At 41.8% G+C, this 19,278-nt stretch overlaps 1 protein-coding gene across 1 annotated transcript; it reads right to left on the reverse strand.

Annotated features, from left to right (window-relative positions):
* Nucleotides 1-2,910: 2,910 nt before the first annotated feature.
* Nucleotides 2,911-10,958, reverse strand: LOC148105796 (protein NLRC3-like). The gene is made up of 5 exons (XM_087839050.1): nucleotides 10,599-10,958; nucleotides 8,694-10,482; nucleotides 7,010-7,183; nucleotides 5,069-5,263; nucleotides 2,911-3,106 (listed from the first exon to the last, which is right to left on the reverse strand). Exons 1-5 carry the CDS (start codon nucleotides 10,864-10,866, stop codon nucleotides 2,911-2,913), a joined length of 2,622 nt encoding a protein of 873 aa, XP_087695176.1. The 5' UTR covers nucleotides 10,867-10,958.
* Between the last annotated feature and the right edge of the window lie 8,320 nt (nucleotides 10,959-19,278).

The following is a 19,278-nucleotide window of genomic DNA, read 5'->3' on the forward strand; positions in this document are numbered from 1 at the left end:
TATGTCATTTGCTGAAATAACCCAAAAATATGGTTTGATAAGAGAAAATAATTTTTGGAAATATTTACAAATAAGGGATTGTATTACCAAAGGAAAATTTACTCAAAGCTCAAATATGGTGGTGGAGTTTTTAGAATTGTCCAGTACAGCACATAGAGCAGCTGTTTTCTACTAACTGTTTAACAATCCAAAAAAAGAGATATGTGAAAACTTGAGGATTATATGGCAGAGAGATTTGAGTTGCGCAATTTCTAAAGAAGAATGGTGTAGAATTTTGTCATTGTCTGATAAATATATAAGAGAGGCCAGGGGTAAATTTACTCAGTATAAATTAATACACAGATGGTACTTTACTCCATCCAAACTTTACAGAATGGGAATCAGTCCCAGTAATATATGCTGGAAATGTAGTTCAGATCCAGGGACATTTATGCATGCTATTTGGGAATGTGGGAAAGTTTATCCCTTTTGGCAAAAAGTATTGGACAAAATAGGAAGGTGGATTGGTTTGATAATACCCTTGTCACCAAGACTGTGCTTATTAGGGGATCAGTCGGTGTTACCTGGGGTTTCAAAGTATGACTTTGTGGTTATAAAGGTGGGGGTGATTGCAGCGGCTCGAGTTATTCTCAGTGTATGGAAGGAACCATCTCCTCCAGAATATAATAGGTGGAAGGAAAATATGCTGAAAATGGTGTCGTATGAAAAATTCTTGGCTAGGATTAATGATGATAGGGAGGGTTTTGACAAATCATGGGGACGTGTTTTTGGCTGAGATGGTTGGAATTTATTTGGTCAGGGCAGTTATCTTTAGTTAAATTTTATGCTTGCTGCGTTGTATGTTTGTTTAGGCACTCAGTAATGGAATAACTTAAGATTTTATTGTCCTTTTTTTGCGGGTGTACCGATAGTAAGTATTGAAAATAGAACCAAAATACAAAGGTGAATTAACATGGGATTGGAAGCTGTCTTTTCTTTTTTCTTTTCTGTTGTTGTTTTGTTTGTTGTTTTGTTTATGTTTTCATGTGGTTAAATGTTAAAAACAAATAAAGACTTCAATTACAAAAAAAAAAAAAGACACAAAGACCTGGATGGCCGCTAACTTTCTGATTCTTAATTCAGATAAAACTGAGGTTATTGTACTCGGCCCTGAAAAGCTTAGAAATATGGTATCTAACCAGATTCTTACTCTGGATGGCATTACCTTGGCCTCCAGTAACACTGTGAGGAACCTTGGAGTCATTTTTGACCAGGACATGTCCTTCAACGCACATATTAAACAAATATGTAAGACTGAGATATTCCATTTGCGCAACATCTCTAAAATGAGAAATATCCTGTCTTAGAGTGATGCTAAAAAACTAGTTCATGCATTTATTACTTCCAGGCTGGACTACTGCAGTTCATTATTATCAGGAAATCCTAAAAACTCACTGAAAAGCCTTCAGCTAATCCAAAATGCTGCTGCAAGAGTCCTGACAGGGACTAGAAAGAGAGAGCATATTTCTCCTGTTTTGGCTTCCCTTCATTGGCTTCCTGTTAAATCCAGAATTGAATTCAAAATCCTGCTCCTCACATACAAGGTCTTAAATAATCAGGCCCCATCTTATCTTAATGACCTTGTAGTACCATATCACCCTATTAGAGCACTTCGCTCTCACTCTTCAGGCCTACTTGTTGTTCCTAGAGTATTTAAAAGTAGAATGGGAGGGAGAGCCTTCAGTTTTCAGGTCCCTCTTCTGTGGAACCAGCTTCCAGTTTGGATTCGGGAGACAGACACTATCTCTACTTTTAAGATTAGGCTTAAAACTTTCCTTTTTGCTAAAGCATATAGTTAGGGCTGGACCAGGTGACCCTGAATCCTCCCTTAGTTATGCTGCAATAGACGTAGACTGCCGGGGGATTCCCATGATGCATTGAGTTTTTCCTTTCCATTCACCTTTCAACACTCACTATGTACTAACAGACCTCTCTGCATTGAATCATATCTGTTATTAACTTCTGTCTCTCTTCCACAGCATGTCTTTTATCCTGTCTTCCTTCTCTCCCCCAACCAATCACAGCAGATGGCCCCGCCCCTCCCTGAGCCTGGTTCTGCTGGAGGTTTCTTCCTGTTAAAAGGGAGTTTTTCCTTCCCACTGTCGCCAAAGTGCATGCTCATAGGGGGTCATATGATTGTTGGGTTTTTCTCTGTATCTATGAAGCGCCTTGAGGCGACTTTTGTTGTGATTTGGCGCTATATAAATAAAATTGAATTGAATGGAATTGAATTAATCAAACCTCTGTAACTTTGCTTCACTTCAGCAGCATCAGGTCATGTTCACATGTTGATTCATTGTTTTTCTTCAGTTTTTAATCGACTGCGGAATATTTTGAAGGTTATCTGCTATAAAAAGCCAGAACAGGAAAATCTGCTTCATGTGTTTCTGTTTGATCCTCAGTGACTTTGACACAAAGGCCTCTGCTGTGATGATCACACCTCTGATCAAGTCTCACAGTGTCAGCTTTTTTTTTATACATATGGATATGTGCTGATAAATGATCAGAATTATAATATTTCCCACTGTTTGCTGTGTGCCGTGACCTTTGACCTGCTAAAGACAGTCAGCTGTGGATTATTCATTGTTGTGTCTGATACTTAGAACTGTGAGGAAGAACGCTACACAGTTAATCAGGGTCCCCTCTCTCTAAGTCAGGAAAGGTGGGCAGGCCGCGTGTGGGCCGCGGGCCATACGTTGAGTCTCACTGTTTGAAATGTGAACATTGTTCTGCTGCAGTCAATGGACTAAACCAGAGAAGAAGAAAACAGACTTTACCATGAAGATCCTCAGTGTGGATCAGTATAATATCAGCCTGATGTCTGCAGTTTAGTGTCAGCACAACTTTCACATCATATTCATCTCAGCACAACTAAAACATGCTGACTGACCTCAGAGTTTCAAGTCCACATCCTGGACTCTCCAGGAAACCACACAGATGCTTCACTCCTGTATCCTTTATCTTGTTGTTGTAGCTCAGGTCCAGCTCTCTCAGATGGGAGGGGTTGGACTTCAGCGCTGCTGCCAGATAATCACAGCTGTTCTCTGATAAACCACACAACCTCAATCTGTATAAAGAATGAAAGATGTAAGTTTATTAGACAAAGTGTGAGCTTGAAATCATTCAGTGTTTCATCATCTGTTCAGAGCTGAAGAAGGTTCAGAATGTAGAAGTTTAGAAAATGGAAACTCCAAACAGCTGAAGCCAACAGGAAGCAGCTTCAAACAAACACAACAAGAGAAAAAACTCTGAATGTTTCACATTAAAGTCGTACATTTATCATAAAAACAGGACAAAGACTTGAAAAAGTCGTGTTTTTCCTTCCAGGAACTACAAAGCTTCACTTTTAAAGGTGAAGTGTGAAAGAAATGGACATATTTGAAGTCCAACACCTTTTTCCAGTCACATTATTAAAGCAAACAAACTACAAGCTCATTTTCATTCCAACAAGTCATCTTCTGACCTGGACTAACAACACTGGTCTCTATGTGCAGCTGGCTGTGAGACCAGTGCTCAGGGAGCGTCTACAAAGTGCAACACTGAAAGAACATCACACACTAATTTGCTTCCAGCACTTTCACACAAACATCTACTGTCATTATTGTCACCAAACTCTGTGGATCCTTTATTGCAAATTCAAATGGGATCAAATGGTCAGACAAAAGAGGGTTATGAGGAAATATGATGAAATGTTGTGTATTAGCAGCAAGTTATTGAATTATTTTCCTCAGAAACCAAACAAAATGATTGACAAACATGTTTTTACAAACTCAGTGTTGGACTTGGATCAGCAGGATAAGCTGATGTTTAAGGGCATTTGAGTCTCGCTGTATGAGAGTCCAGTTATTACTCAATATTTATGGATGATGTTCTTTCAGTGTTGCACTTTGTAGACGCTCCCTGAGCCTCACAGCCAGCTTCACATGGACCAGCTGACATTACCCAGCATTAGAGGCGGGTGTAAAAAAATGGATTTTCCTATTTAAATGGTTTTAATTTGAATAAAGCGATGTTGATTCATTCAATCCTGAATCGATTTTTAATATAAATGTATTTTGCCAGAATCTCAGGTTAAAGCTCCCAAAAGTATTTCAACAACAAGCAAACAGATAAAACAGTAAATGAGAGCAGCTAAACACACAAAGATGGAAACACAGAGCGTGGATCGTTCACTCGACGGCACGTACACGGACATGCTGTCGGGGCTGAAAGTGGACAGCTCACAGATCCTGAAGCTGCAGGTTACATCTGTCTCAACCAAAACTGACTGAACCAGCAGCAAAAGAAGATCCAAACTACGCTTTACGTTTGATGAACATCGTCATGAATTCTCTCTGACTTTGACGTTTACTTCCTGCACAGCTCTCTCTCTCTCTCAGTGTACTTCAAGAACAGTTTACCTTCAAAAATCTGTTTTCTGCATTATTCACTGCTTATTACGCACCAGTCTGCTGCTGTGTTCACTGCTGTCGGCCTCAGAAAACAAAGCCTCATTTCTGCTGTTCAATACTGATGAAATTTAAACCTTTTAAAATGATGACAGATTTCAAACTCTCAGCTGTGTCTGTAATCAAACCTCTGTAACTTTTCTTCACTTCTGCAGCATCAGGTCATGTTCACATGTTGATTCATGGTTTGCTTCAGTTTTTGATTGACTGCAGAATATTTTGAAGGTTATCTGCTATAAAAAGCCAGAACAGGAAAATCTGCTTCATGTGTTTCTGTTTGATCCTCAGTGACTTTGACACAAAGGCCTCTGCTGTGATGATCACACCTCTGATCAAGTCTCACAGTGTCAGCTTTGTTTTTATACATATGGATAGAGTGGAGTGATATGGAGTATCACTGTCTGAAATGTGAACATTGTTCTGCTGCAGTCAATGGACTAAACCAGAGAAGGAGAAAACAGACTTTACCATGAAGATCCTCAGTGTGGATCAGTATAATATCAGCCTGATGTCTACAGTTTAGTGTCAGCACAACTTTCACATCATATTCATCTCAGCACAACTAAAACATGCTGACTGACCTCAGAGTTTCAAGTCCACATCCTGGACTCTCCAGGAAACCACACAGATGCTTCACTCCTGAATCCTGCAGTTTGTTCTTGGTCGAAGACCAGTATTCAGTAATCAGGTCCAGCTCTCTCAGATGGGAGGGGTTGGACTTCAGTGCTGCTGCCAGATAATCACAGCTGATCTCTGACAAACCACAGTTTCTCAATCTGTATAAAGAATGAAAGATGTAAGTTTATTAGACAAAGTGTGAGCTTGAAATCATTCAGTGTTTCATCATCTGTTCAGAGCTGAAGAAGGTTCAGAATGTAGAAGTTTAGAAAATGGAAACTCCAAACAGCTGAAGCCAACAGGAAGCAGCTTCAAACAAACACAACAAGAGAAAAAAACTCTGAATGTTTGACATTAAAGTCGTACATTTATCATAAAAACAGGACAAAGACTTGAAAAAGTTGTGTTTTTTCTTCCAGGAACCACAAGGCTTCACTTTTAAAGGTGAAGTGTGAAAGAAATGGACATATTTGAAGTCCAACACCTTTTTCCAGTCACATTATTAAAGCAGACAAACTACAAGCTCTTTTTCATTCCAACAAGTCATCTTCTGACCTGGACTAACAACACTGGTCTCTATGTGCAGCTGGCTGTGAGACCAGTGCTCAGGGAGCGTCGACAAAGTGCAACACTGAAAGAACATCACACACTAATTTGCTTCCATCATCCAACCTGAAGAGGAAACAGAGACGGATCCCCTTCAAAGTAAAAGGTGCTCCTTTTGGACACAGTATCAAAGAAAGTCTACAGTATAACATAGAAAAGACAGAACAAAGTTTTGGTTGGTTTTTAAATTGTGCAGAAATGAAACTACACTAAGATCAATTATGTGACAGACATTTCATCCCATGTCAGTTTGGCCTCATCCTGGGCTGGATTATCCAGCACACACTCTGACCACAGGCCCAGGGGCCACGCACAGCTGGGCTCCATCCAAGAGACAGGAAACAAACCAACACAGTAATAAAAAGCACCATGTGATCTTCTTACATCTTCAAGACAAATATAGTAAAAACATGAGCATATTTTTTTCCTGATAAAATGATGTGACAGGTAGAACAGAATAAAGTGGTGGTGTTACAGCCTTTCTCCCCTCTGTTGCCGAGGCTGTAAGTCTCTCCCAAACTCAGCTACAGGACTTCCAAATGAATGAAAGCAGCAGAAGTGGCTTTACAAATGAAAGAGGAAGAGGAGAAGAAGAGGAGAGGAAGGCCACCCTGACCATCACTCCAGCTGAAAACATCACACTTCCATTAAAGTTGGTGAGAAAATGTTGAGCAGGATGAGCTGTTGGTTAATCTGGAGGCTGTAGCAGCAGCTCACGGTCACAGTGGATTTCCACTCATGAAAAAGCTCTGGCTGCTTCATTTTTCATCTCATATCAGAGACTTTAATGATTCACTGAAGCTGTACTGTGATGCTTCCATATTCCAGTGAGGCCTCCATAATGATTTCAGCTGTTCTGTACACACACTGTGTGCCCTGTATGGCTCAAAGTCTCTGCAGCCTGTTTTTATCTGCTATCATCAGATCTTCATCATCCTCATTCACATCCCTCACACACTCTACAGCCTCATCAGCACTGACTTCATCTTCACTGACTGATGGAGCACAACATGAACCTGCGGAGGCTGAAACACTGTCCTGTCAAACATCTCCCCGTCACCACTCCACTTCTGTCAGCCTTTAAATGAACCCTGCTCAAGTCTGTCACTTCTGTTTGGAGCCAAAAGGAAAAACTTTTGTTCAGTCATTTGGAAAGACAACATTTCTGAAAGCACTCAAACTTCTTCACATTTGTCTTCAGAAACATCCTGAACATTTAGGAACTAAAGAAAGATTCAAACATCAATCAAAGACCTGAAATATAGAAAAACTACAACAGCCACAGTCAGTGAACTCACCTAAGAGTCTCCAGTCGACAGTTTGGACTCTCCAGTCCAGCACACAGAAGCTTCATCCCTGAATCCTGCAGGATGTTCCAGGTCATGTCCAGCTCTGTCAGATGGGAGGGGTTGTACTTCAGAGCTGAGGCCACAACTTCACAGTGAGACTGTGAGAGTCCACAGTCAGTCAGTCTGTGATGATAGAAAATATAAAATGTGTTATTATAAAAGCAGAAAATCTGCATTATAAACACAGACTGAATGTATATGAAGACAAAAAAGAGTGAGGTCATAATCTGATGAATCTGCTCTTCACATCTGTGCTTCAGCTCCTCTTACTGTGTTTGACATGACACAACGATTGAGTCTCTCTCAGACCTGCAGACTTTTAATGAGAATCTTTGTTTGGCTTTAATCTGCAGATGAAGGAGGAAGATCGTGTCACATTTAGGCTTCCGTAATGTCCACAGTCTGTCACTGAGATCTGATCCAGAGTCAGAGTGAAGACACACATTTTGGACTGTTTCCTGTTTTGACTCCAGAACATTTTGAATGAGTTCAGCTCAGTGAAGAGCTCCAGCTGGAAAGATGATCTCTGTTTGCTACCTGCTGTCAGGTACGACTGTTCACGTCCACACGCAGGAAAAACCTGCTGACTGTTACCAAACGGAGCAGAAATCTCATCACTGGACAATAATGATGAATGAACTCAGAGCTGCTGATATCAGATCTGATTTCAGGGGAACTAAACACAGAAATGATTGGCTCATTTTAGCTTTCTGAGCCATTATCTGCTGGTGTGTCGCTAGTTGGCAGAAAATGATTTGTATTCATGTTCAGGGCTTCAGTGTTTATGAGTCCAGATCCAGGTGACAACAAGTCAAAATGATGTTACCTGTCTGTGTCCAGCAGCAGCCTGTATTCACTTTGAATATTGTTCTAACCTGACATGGATCAGTTTGTCTTTGATTGGTTTGTAAATGTCACTGTTTCCATTGGAGCTGAGTGACGGTACAAAGACAGAGAGGGAGAGAAAGGAGAGAGAGGATGGAGACAGCAAAGAGAGAGCAAACACAAACAGGTGAGAGTGGACAGGTGACCAAGGTCAGCAACCAATCAGAGAGCTTCTGTTTGACCCACAGTCACTGTTGATGACTGCACATAACCAAGCAGTGTGTTACTCTGATATCAAATATGGATCCTGCTCTTATAATAATGATCATCAGATGATATTATTGTGTTATTTTGTAGCTGAATACGATGTTTGTGTGATTATCAGTGAAAGAAGCAGTGAGGAGGATGGAGAGAGAGAGGACAGAGGGTGAAGTTAGAAACACTAAAAGGATTTTTCATGGATTTTATGGATGATTTGAGTGATTTCCAGCAGGACACTTAAACATGTCAGTGGACGTCCTAAAGAACATATTCACTGATATGAAACGTATCATTGAGCAGGATTAATTTCAGTGGAAACATGGTGGAAACAGCTGTGACTGCATGGATGTGACACACTTCAAATCTGTTCTCCACTCTTGGATTTGGGATCCATGGAGCTGCTGCTGAGTCTGTACAATAAAGGAATGGTGTGGAAGGTTGCAGCGTACGGACACAAACACTTTGTGGTTACAATCTGATTTTATTTTCAAAATTAAACTACTAACCTACACTGATCAATGATGTTAATGATCACATCTGGACTCACCCAGCCTTTCTGCAGTTCCTCACAGCTGGAATCAGTCTCTGTCGTCCCCGCTCTGATGTTTTGTACTTCTGCAGGTCCAACTCATCCAGAACCTCCTCTGACATCTGCAGCATGAAGGCCAGAGCTGAGCACTGGATCTCAGAGAGTTCCTTCTCTGATCTGTTCTCTGACTTCAGGAACTCTTGGATCTCCTGAAATAACGAGAGGTGGTTCATCTCCATCACACAGTGGAAGATGTTGATGCTTCTGTCAGGAGAGATTTCATCACAGTTCATCTCCTTCAGGTTGTTGATGACTCTCTGGATGGTTTCTGGACCGTTCTCTGTCTGACCCAGCAGACCTACTAAGAGTCTCTGATTGGACTCCAGACAGAGGCCATGAAGGAAGCGAACAAACAGGTCTAGGTGGCCATTTTTACTCCGGAGGGATTTCTCCATGGCTCGTTTAAGGAAATCACACAGAGAGAACTTGTATTTTTTTCCCAAAAAGTTCTTCAGCACCTCTGTCTTCCCTTTGGTGTGACAGTGGAACATGTAGACTGCAGCCAGAAACTCCTGAATGCTCAGATGAACAAAGCAGTAGACTGGTTTCTGGAAGATCACACACTCTCTTTTGAAGATCTCTGTACAAACTCCTGAGTACACTGAGGCCTCTGTCACATCCAGATCACACTGCTCCAGGTCTTCTTGGTAGAACATGATGTTTCCTTTCTTCAGATGTTCAAACGCCAGCCTCCCCAGCTTCAGAAGAACTTCCCTATCAGCCTCCGTCAGCTTCTGTGGACTCGTCTCATGTCCCTCATGGTACTTGTTCTTCTTTCTCTTTGTCTGAACCAGCAGGAAGTGTGAGTACATGTTAGTCAGGGTCTTGGGCAGCTCTCCTCTCTGCTCTGTAGTCAACATGTGCTCCAGAACTGTAGCAGTGATCCAGCAGAAGACTGGGATACTACACATGATGTGGAGGCTCCTGGATGTCTTCATGTGGGAGATGATTCTGCTGGACAGCTCTTCATCACTGAATCTCCTCCTGAAGTACTCCTCCTTCTGGGCGTCAGTGAAGCCTCGTACTTCTGTTAGCCTGTCAACACATGTAGGAGGGATCTGATTGGCTGCTGCAGGTCGGGAAGTTATCCAGACGAGAGCGAAGGGAAGCAGATTCCCCTGGATGAGGTTTGTCAGCAGCTGGCTGACTGATGACTTCTGTGTGACATCAGACAGCAGCTTCCTGTTGGTGAAATCCAATGAAAGTCTGCTTTCATCCAGGCCGTCAAAGATGAACAAAAGCTGAGAGACAGCCAGCTTCTCTGCTGTGACCTTCTGTAATGTTGGATGGAAAACATGGAGCAGCTCCAGAAGACTGTACTGCTCATCTCTGATCAGGTTCAGCTCCCTGAATGAAAGCAGAACCACCACACTGACATGTTGGTTCTCCAAGCCCTCTGCCCAGTCCAGAGTGAACTTCTGCACTGAGAAGGTTTTTCCAACACCAGCCACGCCGTTGGTCAGAACCACTCTGATGGGTCTCTGTTGGTCAGGTAAGGCTTTAAAGATGTCCTGGCACCTGATTGGAGCGTCATGGAGGGCGTCCATCTTGGAAGCTGTCTCCAGCTGCCTCACCTCATGTTGGGTATGAACCTCTTCACTCTGTCCCTCTGTGATGTAGAGCTCAGTGTAGATCCTGTTGAGGAGGGTTCTACTTCCTGTTTCATCACTTCCTTCAGTCACACGTTCACATCTCCTCCTCAGACTGATCTTATGTTCATCTAAAACCTCCTGCAGACCAACATCTGCTGAAAGAAAGAAAAACAATGAGACTAAAGAGAAAGAAAACTCTTCAATGTCTGAACAACACAAGAAGTCCAGTTTTCAGAAATGAGTCCATCAGCAGAAAGATGTTCAGTCTTACTTTGTACACAGCTGCTCTGACTGGCTGTCTGCAGTCCAAATCTGGTTCTGGATCTTTCTCCACACTGGGGACAGGACGAGTCTCCTGATGAAGCAGACTGGTCCCAGTATGAGGAGATGCACTGTCTGCAGAACCAGTGTCCACAGCTGCTAGAGACTGGATCTTTCAGGACGTCCTGACACAAAGCACAGCAGGACGGCTGCTCCTCCTCACAAACACCACTCCTCTTCCTCTCTCTGTGAACACATTTCTTTATCACTAAAAACATTTACTGTCAGTGAAAAACATCCAGATTTGACCAAACTGCAGTTCCTCACAGTTCCTTTGATTTCATCAACACTAATGAGCTGCTTTTCCTGTCTGCCTGTCTTATTAAACACTGAGTGATGAATACAAACTCAACACTTCCTGCAGACTTCCTGACTTCACAATAAAAGCTTTCCATCAGAGAGACACAGTTATGACTTTCACTGTTTTACAGCCGCTGTGTGCAGATTATCTGGGTCAGTTCACTCTGAAGCAGCTTAGAAGTGTCCGTGTAGAGCCGTGGTCTGACTCACAGAGACTTCTGATTTTCTCTATTTAAATAAACATGATGAAGATGAGCAGGTTTCTCTTCTAGTATAAAACTCTGTGTCTCTCTGGCTGGCTCATGATCGCTTTTCAGGTTTTATGTTTTGCTCTCTCCTGCTAGCGTTTTGCCTGCCTGGGTGGAGCTTGTAATGGCCTCTCGCTCTTGGTCCACACAGTTATGATGATTACACCACCTCTTGCTGACTCACCTGGGCTTACCGGTAACCATTTAACGCTGCGGCATGGAGCAGTTTGTCGCTGGGACATTGACCCTCTTGTGTTCATGATCTCAGCTCCTTGCTAAGAAATCTCTCTCTAAATTCACCAGCTGGGTTAACTTTGTGTATACTTTCAGTATATATTTCCCCGGACCTGGTTACAGACGCTTACCTGTGATTCCCGTGTGTGGCTGTGTGAGTGGAGAGCAGGACAAGAGTGACTGAAGATGAGTGAGTTTGGACTCCCTTCCCTCTTTTCCCTGGAGCCCTGGACCCCCTCCCCAACTCACTGTACATATATAGAGCACTGTGGTTCACCCCTTTGGTAAATAAACTGTCACCTTTTTGTTTGTCAGAACTCAGTCTGTGCTTGAGTTACTCTGTTAGCCATGACATTTTGTTGGTTCTCTCTCTTCAGGTCCCTGTAAGTGTTTGATCGGCCTTTCTAAAACATTATATTTATTCTGCTTTGATGGTTTTGTGTGCTGAGGGACATTGTTGCATGATCCACTTTTTCTTATCACTCAAATATCCTGATACTTTCAGAAAGTTGGAGAGCTCTCCTGGCTTGCTTAGTCTTTGCTCTGTACTGCAGTACTTGCATTGGTTTCACTGGACAAGTCTGCATGTGAATCTACAACTGATCTGACATTGTGGCACAAACACAGTAAACAAACACTACGAGCACCTTGTTTCATGTGCAGTGGCTTTCTTCTCATTCTGTTACTGAACACTGTATGAAAAGCCTCTCACTGCCAGCATCCTTCCAGCCCCACGACAACAAGACCAACTCACATCTTCACAACACCAAGAATTTTCCCCCTTTTCTTTGGAGAAACTGAGAAGCCAATAGGATTGTAGCTCAAACTTGCCCACAGTCCTGCTTCATCACTGCTCACTCCTACCTGTGTTGGTGCTGAGTGGACAGTCATAGCCTGCTGCTAGCATGAATGCTACATGTACTGCTGTGGATGATCAGCAGAAAAAGATGTTGTCAGTTTGACTGTTTGCTGTATTTAAAGTGTTTTTCTCAGTTCATCTGTATTCAAAGTGCATTCGGGGCTTTAGCTGACAGCTCTTTGTGCTAACAAACTAAACTCTCTTAGTTTAAGCCAACAGACTTTACCAAACACAAAAACTGCTGCTGCCTCCATGGGTTAGCTTGTGTGACTGGTGTTTACACCAATGAAATCTAAATCACACTAATGTGTCCTCCAAGGTGTGAGAGCAACTGAAGTGATAAAAAATACTCTTTAAAGATAAAAAACACTTTGATGTTCTCTCGTCACCTAACAAAGTCCAAACCCTGTGAACTATTTTAGCTTTAATAATTGTGGATTCAGGTATCCTGAACCCATCTTTGGACATTTGTAATGAAATATTTTAAAACTCCATCAAAGACTCCTGATGTGGCTGTTTGGAGAAGGAAAAGAGGGACAAAGTGGAGCGTCGAGCTGAGGCTTCATTCACTGCAAACCTACAGTTATGTTTCCTTATTTCTGGTGTTTGCATGTTCACAGCTGAAATAAAGCTGCCTCTTTGACTTCATCCTGTTGTGTTTGGGTCCAATCCTGCCTGCCACACAGCGCTACAGGACAAAGTCTAATATTTTTATCTTTTTAATGAATCTTTGGTCAAATTTATCCAGGAAAACACAAACATGTAAAGGAGTCATCACAGTTCTCTGACCTCGTTGGTCCAGGTTCACCACTGAAGTCTGGAGGTTCATATTTGGACTGGTCACTCCTCACAGATGGACTGCTGGATCCTGCAGACTGTGACCTCTGACCTCTGCAGACACAAACATGTTTTATTCAATGATCAATTCTTTGATAAAGTGATTGAAGCAGCTGTGATCACACAGACTGCAGATAATGCAGCTGTTTCCTGTCAGTAACAGTCCTCTTAGATTAGAGTTCAGCTTTTTACAGGAAAACAAACGTCCCTGAATGCAACAGTGAGACACAGTCTGCCTGTGTGGCTGTGATAGCTGCCGTTAGGAGCGCTCATGTGTTTGCAGTTAGACGAGGAGATGTTACCATCATGGACATGTTAACAAATCCTGCAGCATCCCGTGGCACAAACACTTTGTGTTCCTGTCATCTGCAAGCAACAGGAAGTTCATTAATAAAGGCGGGATGGAGACGTGACTGTGATGGTTCTCCTTCATCCAGCTGTTACACACATCTGGGCTCACACGACGAGCCTTTGTCTAATACAGCAGCTGCTCTCTGAACACGTTTCTGAAGAGGAGCTGCACAAACCTTTGTTTGCTTTCTAGAGCAGCGTATCAAAGTCAAACTACCCACTGCTAGCAGCTGTTTCTATCATAGTTTAGGATCCAGATGTGTGAGGTCTAAATTTACACCTCTGATTAAAATAAATATTTAAAAACAGACAATTGTGTCCAAATGTGTCTTAAACCAGATAAACTGACAGTTACAGCTGAGCCTGTGTGTCCTTGGAGACACTGCTCTGCTACAGAGATGCATTTTAGAAACCAGGAAACATCAAAATCATTTAAATCAGAGAGTTCATGTTACTAACAGCTCACCTCTCTGCAGCAGAGTCTTTAAAATCAATGATGGCATCTTTAGACGCGTCACTCTTACAGGACACAGAGCTGGGTGCAGGTCCAGGCTGGTTCCTGTGAATAATGATGGAGCAGTGATGTGAGTGCTGAGCTGTGACATGGAGAAGAGTCATGGATAGTTAGAGATGGTCATCTCACCTCTGAGCTTTGGTCTGGCTCTCATGTTCCCCACACAGAGTGCTTTTAGAGGGAGGGACTCCCTCCTCTCTGTCCTCACACTGATCCATGCTGCTGAAAACGTCCAGATGAACAGGATCAACTTTTTGGGGATTTACTTACCTGGATGATTGAGCATTGTAATATTTTACTAATATTTTACTAATTTACTAATTTTACTAATTTCTGAAGCATTTTACCAACTTTGTTCAAATTGGTCTGCTGTCATTTTATTGTTGACAAAAAGAGATTTTGAGTTTGACTGTTGACGTTTCCATGTGGGACTGTTGCTGCAACACCAGGATGTTACTACAGAATACACTTTATATTGTGTGCACTTGGATGTTAGTCCAGTGGTCCTGAACTGACACACCTGCACCTGGATTCATTCTGACCAGATTTCATCCCAGCAGTGTTTCATACTTAATACATCAGACACAAACTCTGCAGCTGTCATTGTGTGCAGTGTGTGTGCAGTGTGTGTGCAGCAGGACACCGTTTCCTATGAGTGTTATACTGCAATAAACAGAGCCTGACCGCGGGCATAAAGAGGCCAAAAACCCACTTATGCTCTAAAGATGAAGTTCTGTTTCTCTTCAAATGACCCTCAGTGCATGTGGAGGGGCATTAAACGCATAACAGATTACCTCAAGAACAACAGGCTGAAGAACATAAAAACAAACGCAGAGTTTCTGTCTGATGGTTTGAACATGAAACAGGAATTATTGAGCAAAAACGGCCAGTTTACTAACTCTGCAGAATTTATGAACTAACATCAGCACATTCACCTACAATACACGAATGAATATCACCAGTTAAACTGAAAAAGGAAAAAACCTGCATACAAATACAACAGCAGACTATAGCGAACCAGCAGAGAAATGCATTTTATAGATGAAATGTTGGCAGCGACTTCCGAAAAGCAACTCTTAGGACACCCCTGTCTCACTGTCAGCAGTTAATGAACATCCATAGACTGGAAGCCCGTTTCCGTTTCCGTCACTAAAAAAAGAAAGATCCATAAAGAAGAAGGAAAAAGAAGGATCCATAACTCGAAATTTTGAGTTATGGATCCTTTTTTGTGGCGGAAACGGGCTTCCATAACAGACTGATGGAGGCAGGAGAAGCTGCCTACAGTCATCAGTCAGTGGATCCACAGTAACATCGACTCTGAGTTCAGCTGCTGATCATCAACTAACTGTTTCTGTCTCATTCCCAGACTCTGATCTCACATAAAACGAAGCAGATTTATGCTGAAACTAAGCTGCACACAGCTGATGTTAGCCAGGAAAACAGTACAGACTGCTAACGTTACCTTAACATGGAGACGATCAACTGCGCCACAACATTCACGAAAGCGAAAGTAAAAGCGACGGAAGGAAACGATCAGAGAGGCGTTTGAGGCACGTTCAGAGTCAGGAACCTCAGAAATGGATCAGGCTGGAGTTTAATTCTGTTTTCATCTTTAGAAACATCTGGAAATAGTTATAAAAATGCTGCATAATAAAGAAAAATAGTGTAGTTTAGTTTGAGTTGTGTTTAGCTGAGCTGTGTCTTTAATCAAATCTAAACTGAAGAGTTCATTTTGTGGAGGAGCAGCAAGACTTTCAGTGTTACTCTCAGGAGAAAGCCTCCCAAATGTCTGTTGTCTTAATAGTGGAATTATCTGGAAAATGAAGCAGTTCTTATAAGCTGCTTTTCTATATGAGCAGTCAAAGCATTTTATACAGCGTGCTTCATTCACACAAGCACTTCTTTTTCTAACAATGACACTATGATGGATGCATCGGAGGTCAAGTCGGGGTTCCATATGTTGCCCAAGGATACCGTGGCGTGCAGACTGGAGCAGCCAGGGATCAAACCTCCAACCTTCCAGTTAGTAATTCTACCTGCTGAGCTACAGTCTGTACTTCCTGAACAACACACCCTCCTTTTGTTTCTTTATTTCCAGTAGCAACCAGAACCATAATGAACCCTGACTCAGTGGCGGTCCTAGCCTGTTTGGCGCCCTGGGCGAACACTCCCTCTGCCCCCCCCCCCCCCCCCCCCCCACACACACACACACACACACACACAGACAAAACATGTTAAGGATTGTACATTAACATAAAATTGCTGTACACACACATATGAAGAGAGAGAGAGTATGCATAGTATGCAAACGGCTAAACAGCCATCATAATTCGTCATACAATGAGAACAGGACAAATCAACAACTGACAATGACTAATTAATATTAAAATCTGTAACATAATGTATTGTTTGGAGTTTAGTCTGTTACTGTTGCTATTTTTACCATTTCTTCTTGGAGCAACTGTAACTCACATAATTTCCTTAGAGATTAATAAAGTATTCTGATTGTTTCAGGATGACCTGCCATTATCCAATCACACATCTGCTTACCTGCATCTTTTGTTTCTCCTCCTCTTCTTTTCTCTTTTTTCTAAACTGAGGACCTGATGGCTTTGAACTTTTCTTGTCCATCTTCCATTGGTTTTAATTTTGCACTCTAGTATGAACACCCATCCCTCAACCCGAGGATCACCACAACCTTAGTTCACAGATTCACTTTGTCTAAGGTTTATTTCTGAGATTTCACACAACCCAGGATTCAAATCATGAATCCATAATGGTCTTGGATTTACATCATTATAAATGAAATGTGCTCTATTTGGAAGCAGCAGGCCCCCCTCCCCTTTCGACGGCTTGTGTGAGACTTTAAATCATCAAACTGTAAATTTTAAATTGTTATTGATCCCTTTACCCCTGGTCCTAAAGTGTATATTTATTTTCTTACTCTTCTTATATATATTGTTTGTTTACTTGCACTGTTGTAACTGGAGCCTCGTCATCTCGTCTCTCTATATACTGGACTGTATGTAGCGGAGATGACAATAAAGTTTACTTTGACTTCAGCAGCGAGCAGGCGCACTGAGGGCTCTCGCGCTCACTTTTTGTGTATAGAATTTCGAAAAAACATCGGTGCAAATTATAAGTCTGTATCATGATGTCTGGTGTTTTCGTGTTTGCTGTTTGTTTTTATTTTGTTTTATTTTGCGAGTTGGTTATTAGATGCTGCTCCAGCCGGTCAGAAAATCCCCAGCCGCCCCGCCCTCTCCTCTCTGCGACGCAAGCAGCAGGGCGCCCTTACTCCCAGCAAATGGGCGATAGAAAACCGATCGGTGCTTATGCCATTCCCAATATGCGCTGGCTGACGTCGGGGCAGCATGAGTACGAGCATTTTTTTTTTTTTTTTGCCGATGCCGGTGATGCCGCCCCCACCACGATGCCGCCCCGGGCAACTGCCCGTGTCGCCCGTATCTAAAACCGCTACTGCCCTGACTGCAAAAGACACTCAGGATCCACCTGCCCAGTAAGTCACCCACTAACTGTAACTATCAGAGCCCTGACCTTCTGCAGAGACGAGTCACACTGAACACAGCAAGTGTCCCTGCTCTCAGATACAAAACCTGCCTTTAAAAGTTCAGAGTAATGAAATCAGCAGTTCTGATTCTAGAATTTGTAGTCTCACACACTTGTGCACTTTTGTTGTTTTGATTTACATATGTTGATATTCTGCTGGAAACAACTGAGAACATTTTATAAACCTTTGAGTGTCCATCAGGATCCTGTAGAAACAGCTTCCTTCACTAAACATCATTATTTACATTCTGTTTATTTATTGTTTTAAAGTCACTCTAGCACAGATTTCTTTAGCCAAACGTCTTTCTGTGTCTTCCATACAAACATTAAACATGCAAACACTCAACACAGCAACACTGAAAGCATTTGAGTGTAACTTTCATTCAAATCAAACTTTATACACAATTACAATAATGGAAAAAAAGACAATATAAATAGTAATACACAACAACCACTGCAGAAATAAATAAAAGAAAACCAAACACAATCCAGACATGAATACACAAATATATTTAAATCTATATATTTATACATTTTAATATTATGTAAAAGAATACAAATACAAAACCTATCAAACTACTAATATATAAAAACAAGATCAGAATCAGAATCAGAATCAGAGACTTTATTTATCCCCAAGGGCCAATTAACATACAACAGAGCAGCATGACGTTGAAGATAAGCACAATAAGAGTGAGATAATAAATACACAGTATATACAGTTTTAAAATTACACAGTTTTAAAATTAAAGTGACTGAAGGTGAATAAATAACTGTAAGTGACTAAAAATGAGTAAAGTGTTGGTAGTATAAGAGTGTAGTTTATGTTTCTGGTGTGGGCAATGTTCTTATCAGCTGGAGTTAAAAAGCAGAGTGGCTTTGGGGTCAGAGGTGGCGCTCCTCCTCCTCTCAGTCCTGCAGGAAATGCAGCGGAGGCGTCGCCCAGAGGGGAGCCATTGAAATGCAGGGTGAAGAATGTGAGAGAGGTCGTTGATGATTTTGGCTGCCTGTCTAAGAGCCTGTTGATGAAAACCTGTGCCAGAGTTCTGACAGGCAGGCCAATGATTTTAGAGCGCACTGATGCTGCAGTCTGTTCCTGTATGAAGGCTGAGGGAGTGGAACCAGCAGGTGATGGAGAAGGTCATGATGCTTTCCAGGAAGGCGTAGTAAAAAGTCATCATGATGGGTGTGCTCACTCCAATTTTAAAAAAACATTTTAATGTGAAAATTTTAAAAATAAATCTTGATCTGTGTAGTATGTTAACACTATTGGAAGTAAAAATAATTTGAACTCCAATTTCGAAAACACAACTTACTTTTTTCTTCTTTTTTTATAAAGCTCTGACTTGTATTATGAGCATGAGTCTGTGGCCTGGGAGAGAGTCCTGTCTGCAAAATATAGTATATAATGACCAATGCTGGGCAATTAATTATATAGTTACTTCTTCAAAAAAGTAACTCAGTTTGGCAAACAACAAAGTTTTTTGCAGCTATTTTTTTTAAATGCAGCCAAGGCGTTTTTAAAAAAACATTTCAAACTATTTACAGAACAATCAGCTGTTCTGCATCAAAGTTGATGCCACACAAATTATTTGTGCCACTCCAAAAAACAATTTCTGTCCACTATGAGATGAAGGAGAACAACAGCCTGATACCTGCAGGCCTGACAACAGCAGATGTATCACTGCTGTAACACCTGTAACATTCAGCGGTCGCC

This window comes from Neolamprologus brichardi, chromosome 3 (genome assembly GCF_056152115.1).
Source record: "Neolamprologus brichardi isolate AB-2024 chromosome 3, ASM5615211v1, whole genome shotgun sequence".
NCBI lineage: Eukaryota > Metazoa > Chordata > Actinopteri > Cichliformes > Cichlidae > Neolamprologus > Neolamprologus brichardi.

Excerpts from the sequence above, each read along its gene's own strand:
- LOC148105796 (XM_087839050.1), bottom strand. The coding sequence starts at position 10,866 with ATGTTTTTAGTGATAAAGAAATGTGTTCACAGAGAGAGGAAGAGGAGT. Across the intron at positions 10,483-10,598 it reads TCAGAGCAGCTGTGTACAAA|CAGATGTTGGTCTGCAGGAG; the intron begins GTAAGACTGAAC and ends TCTTTCTTTCAG. Across the intron at positions 3,107-5,068 it reads TGTGGACTTGAAACTCTGAG|ATTGAGGTTGTGTGGTTTAT; the intron begins GTCAGTCAGCAT and ends TTCTTTATACAG.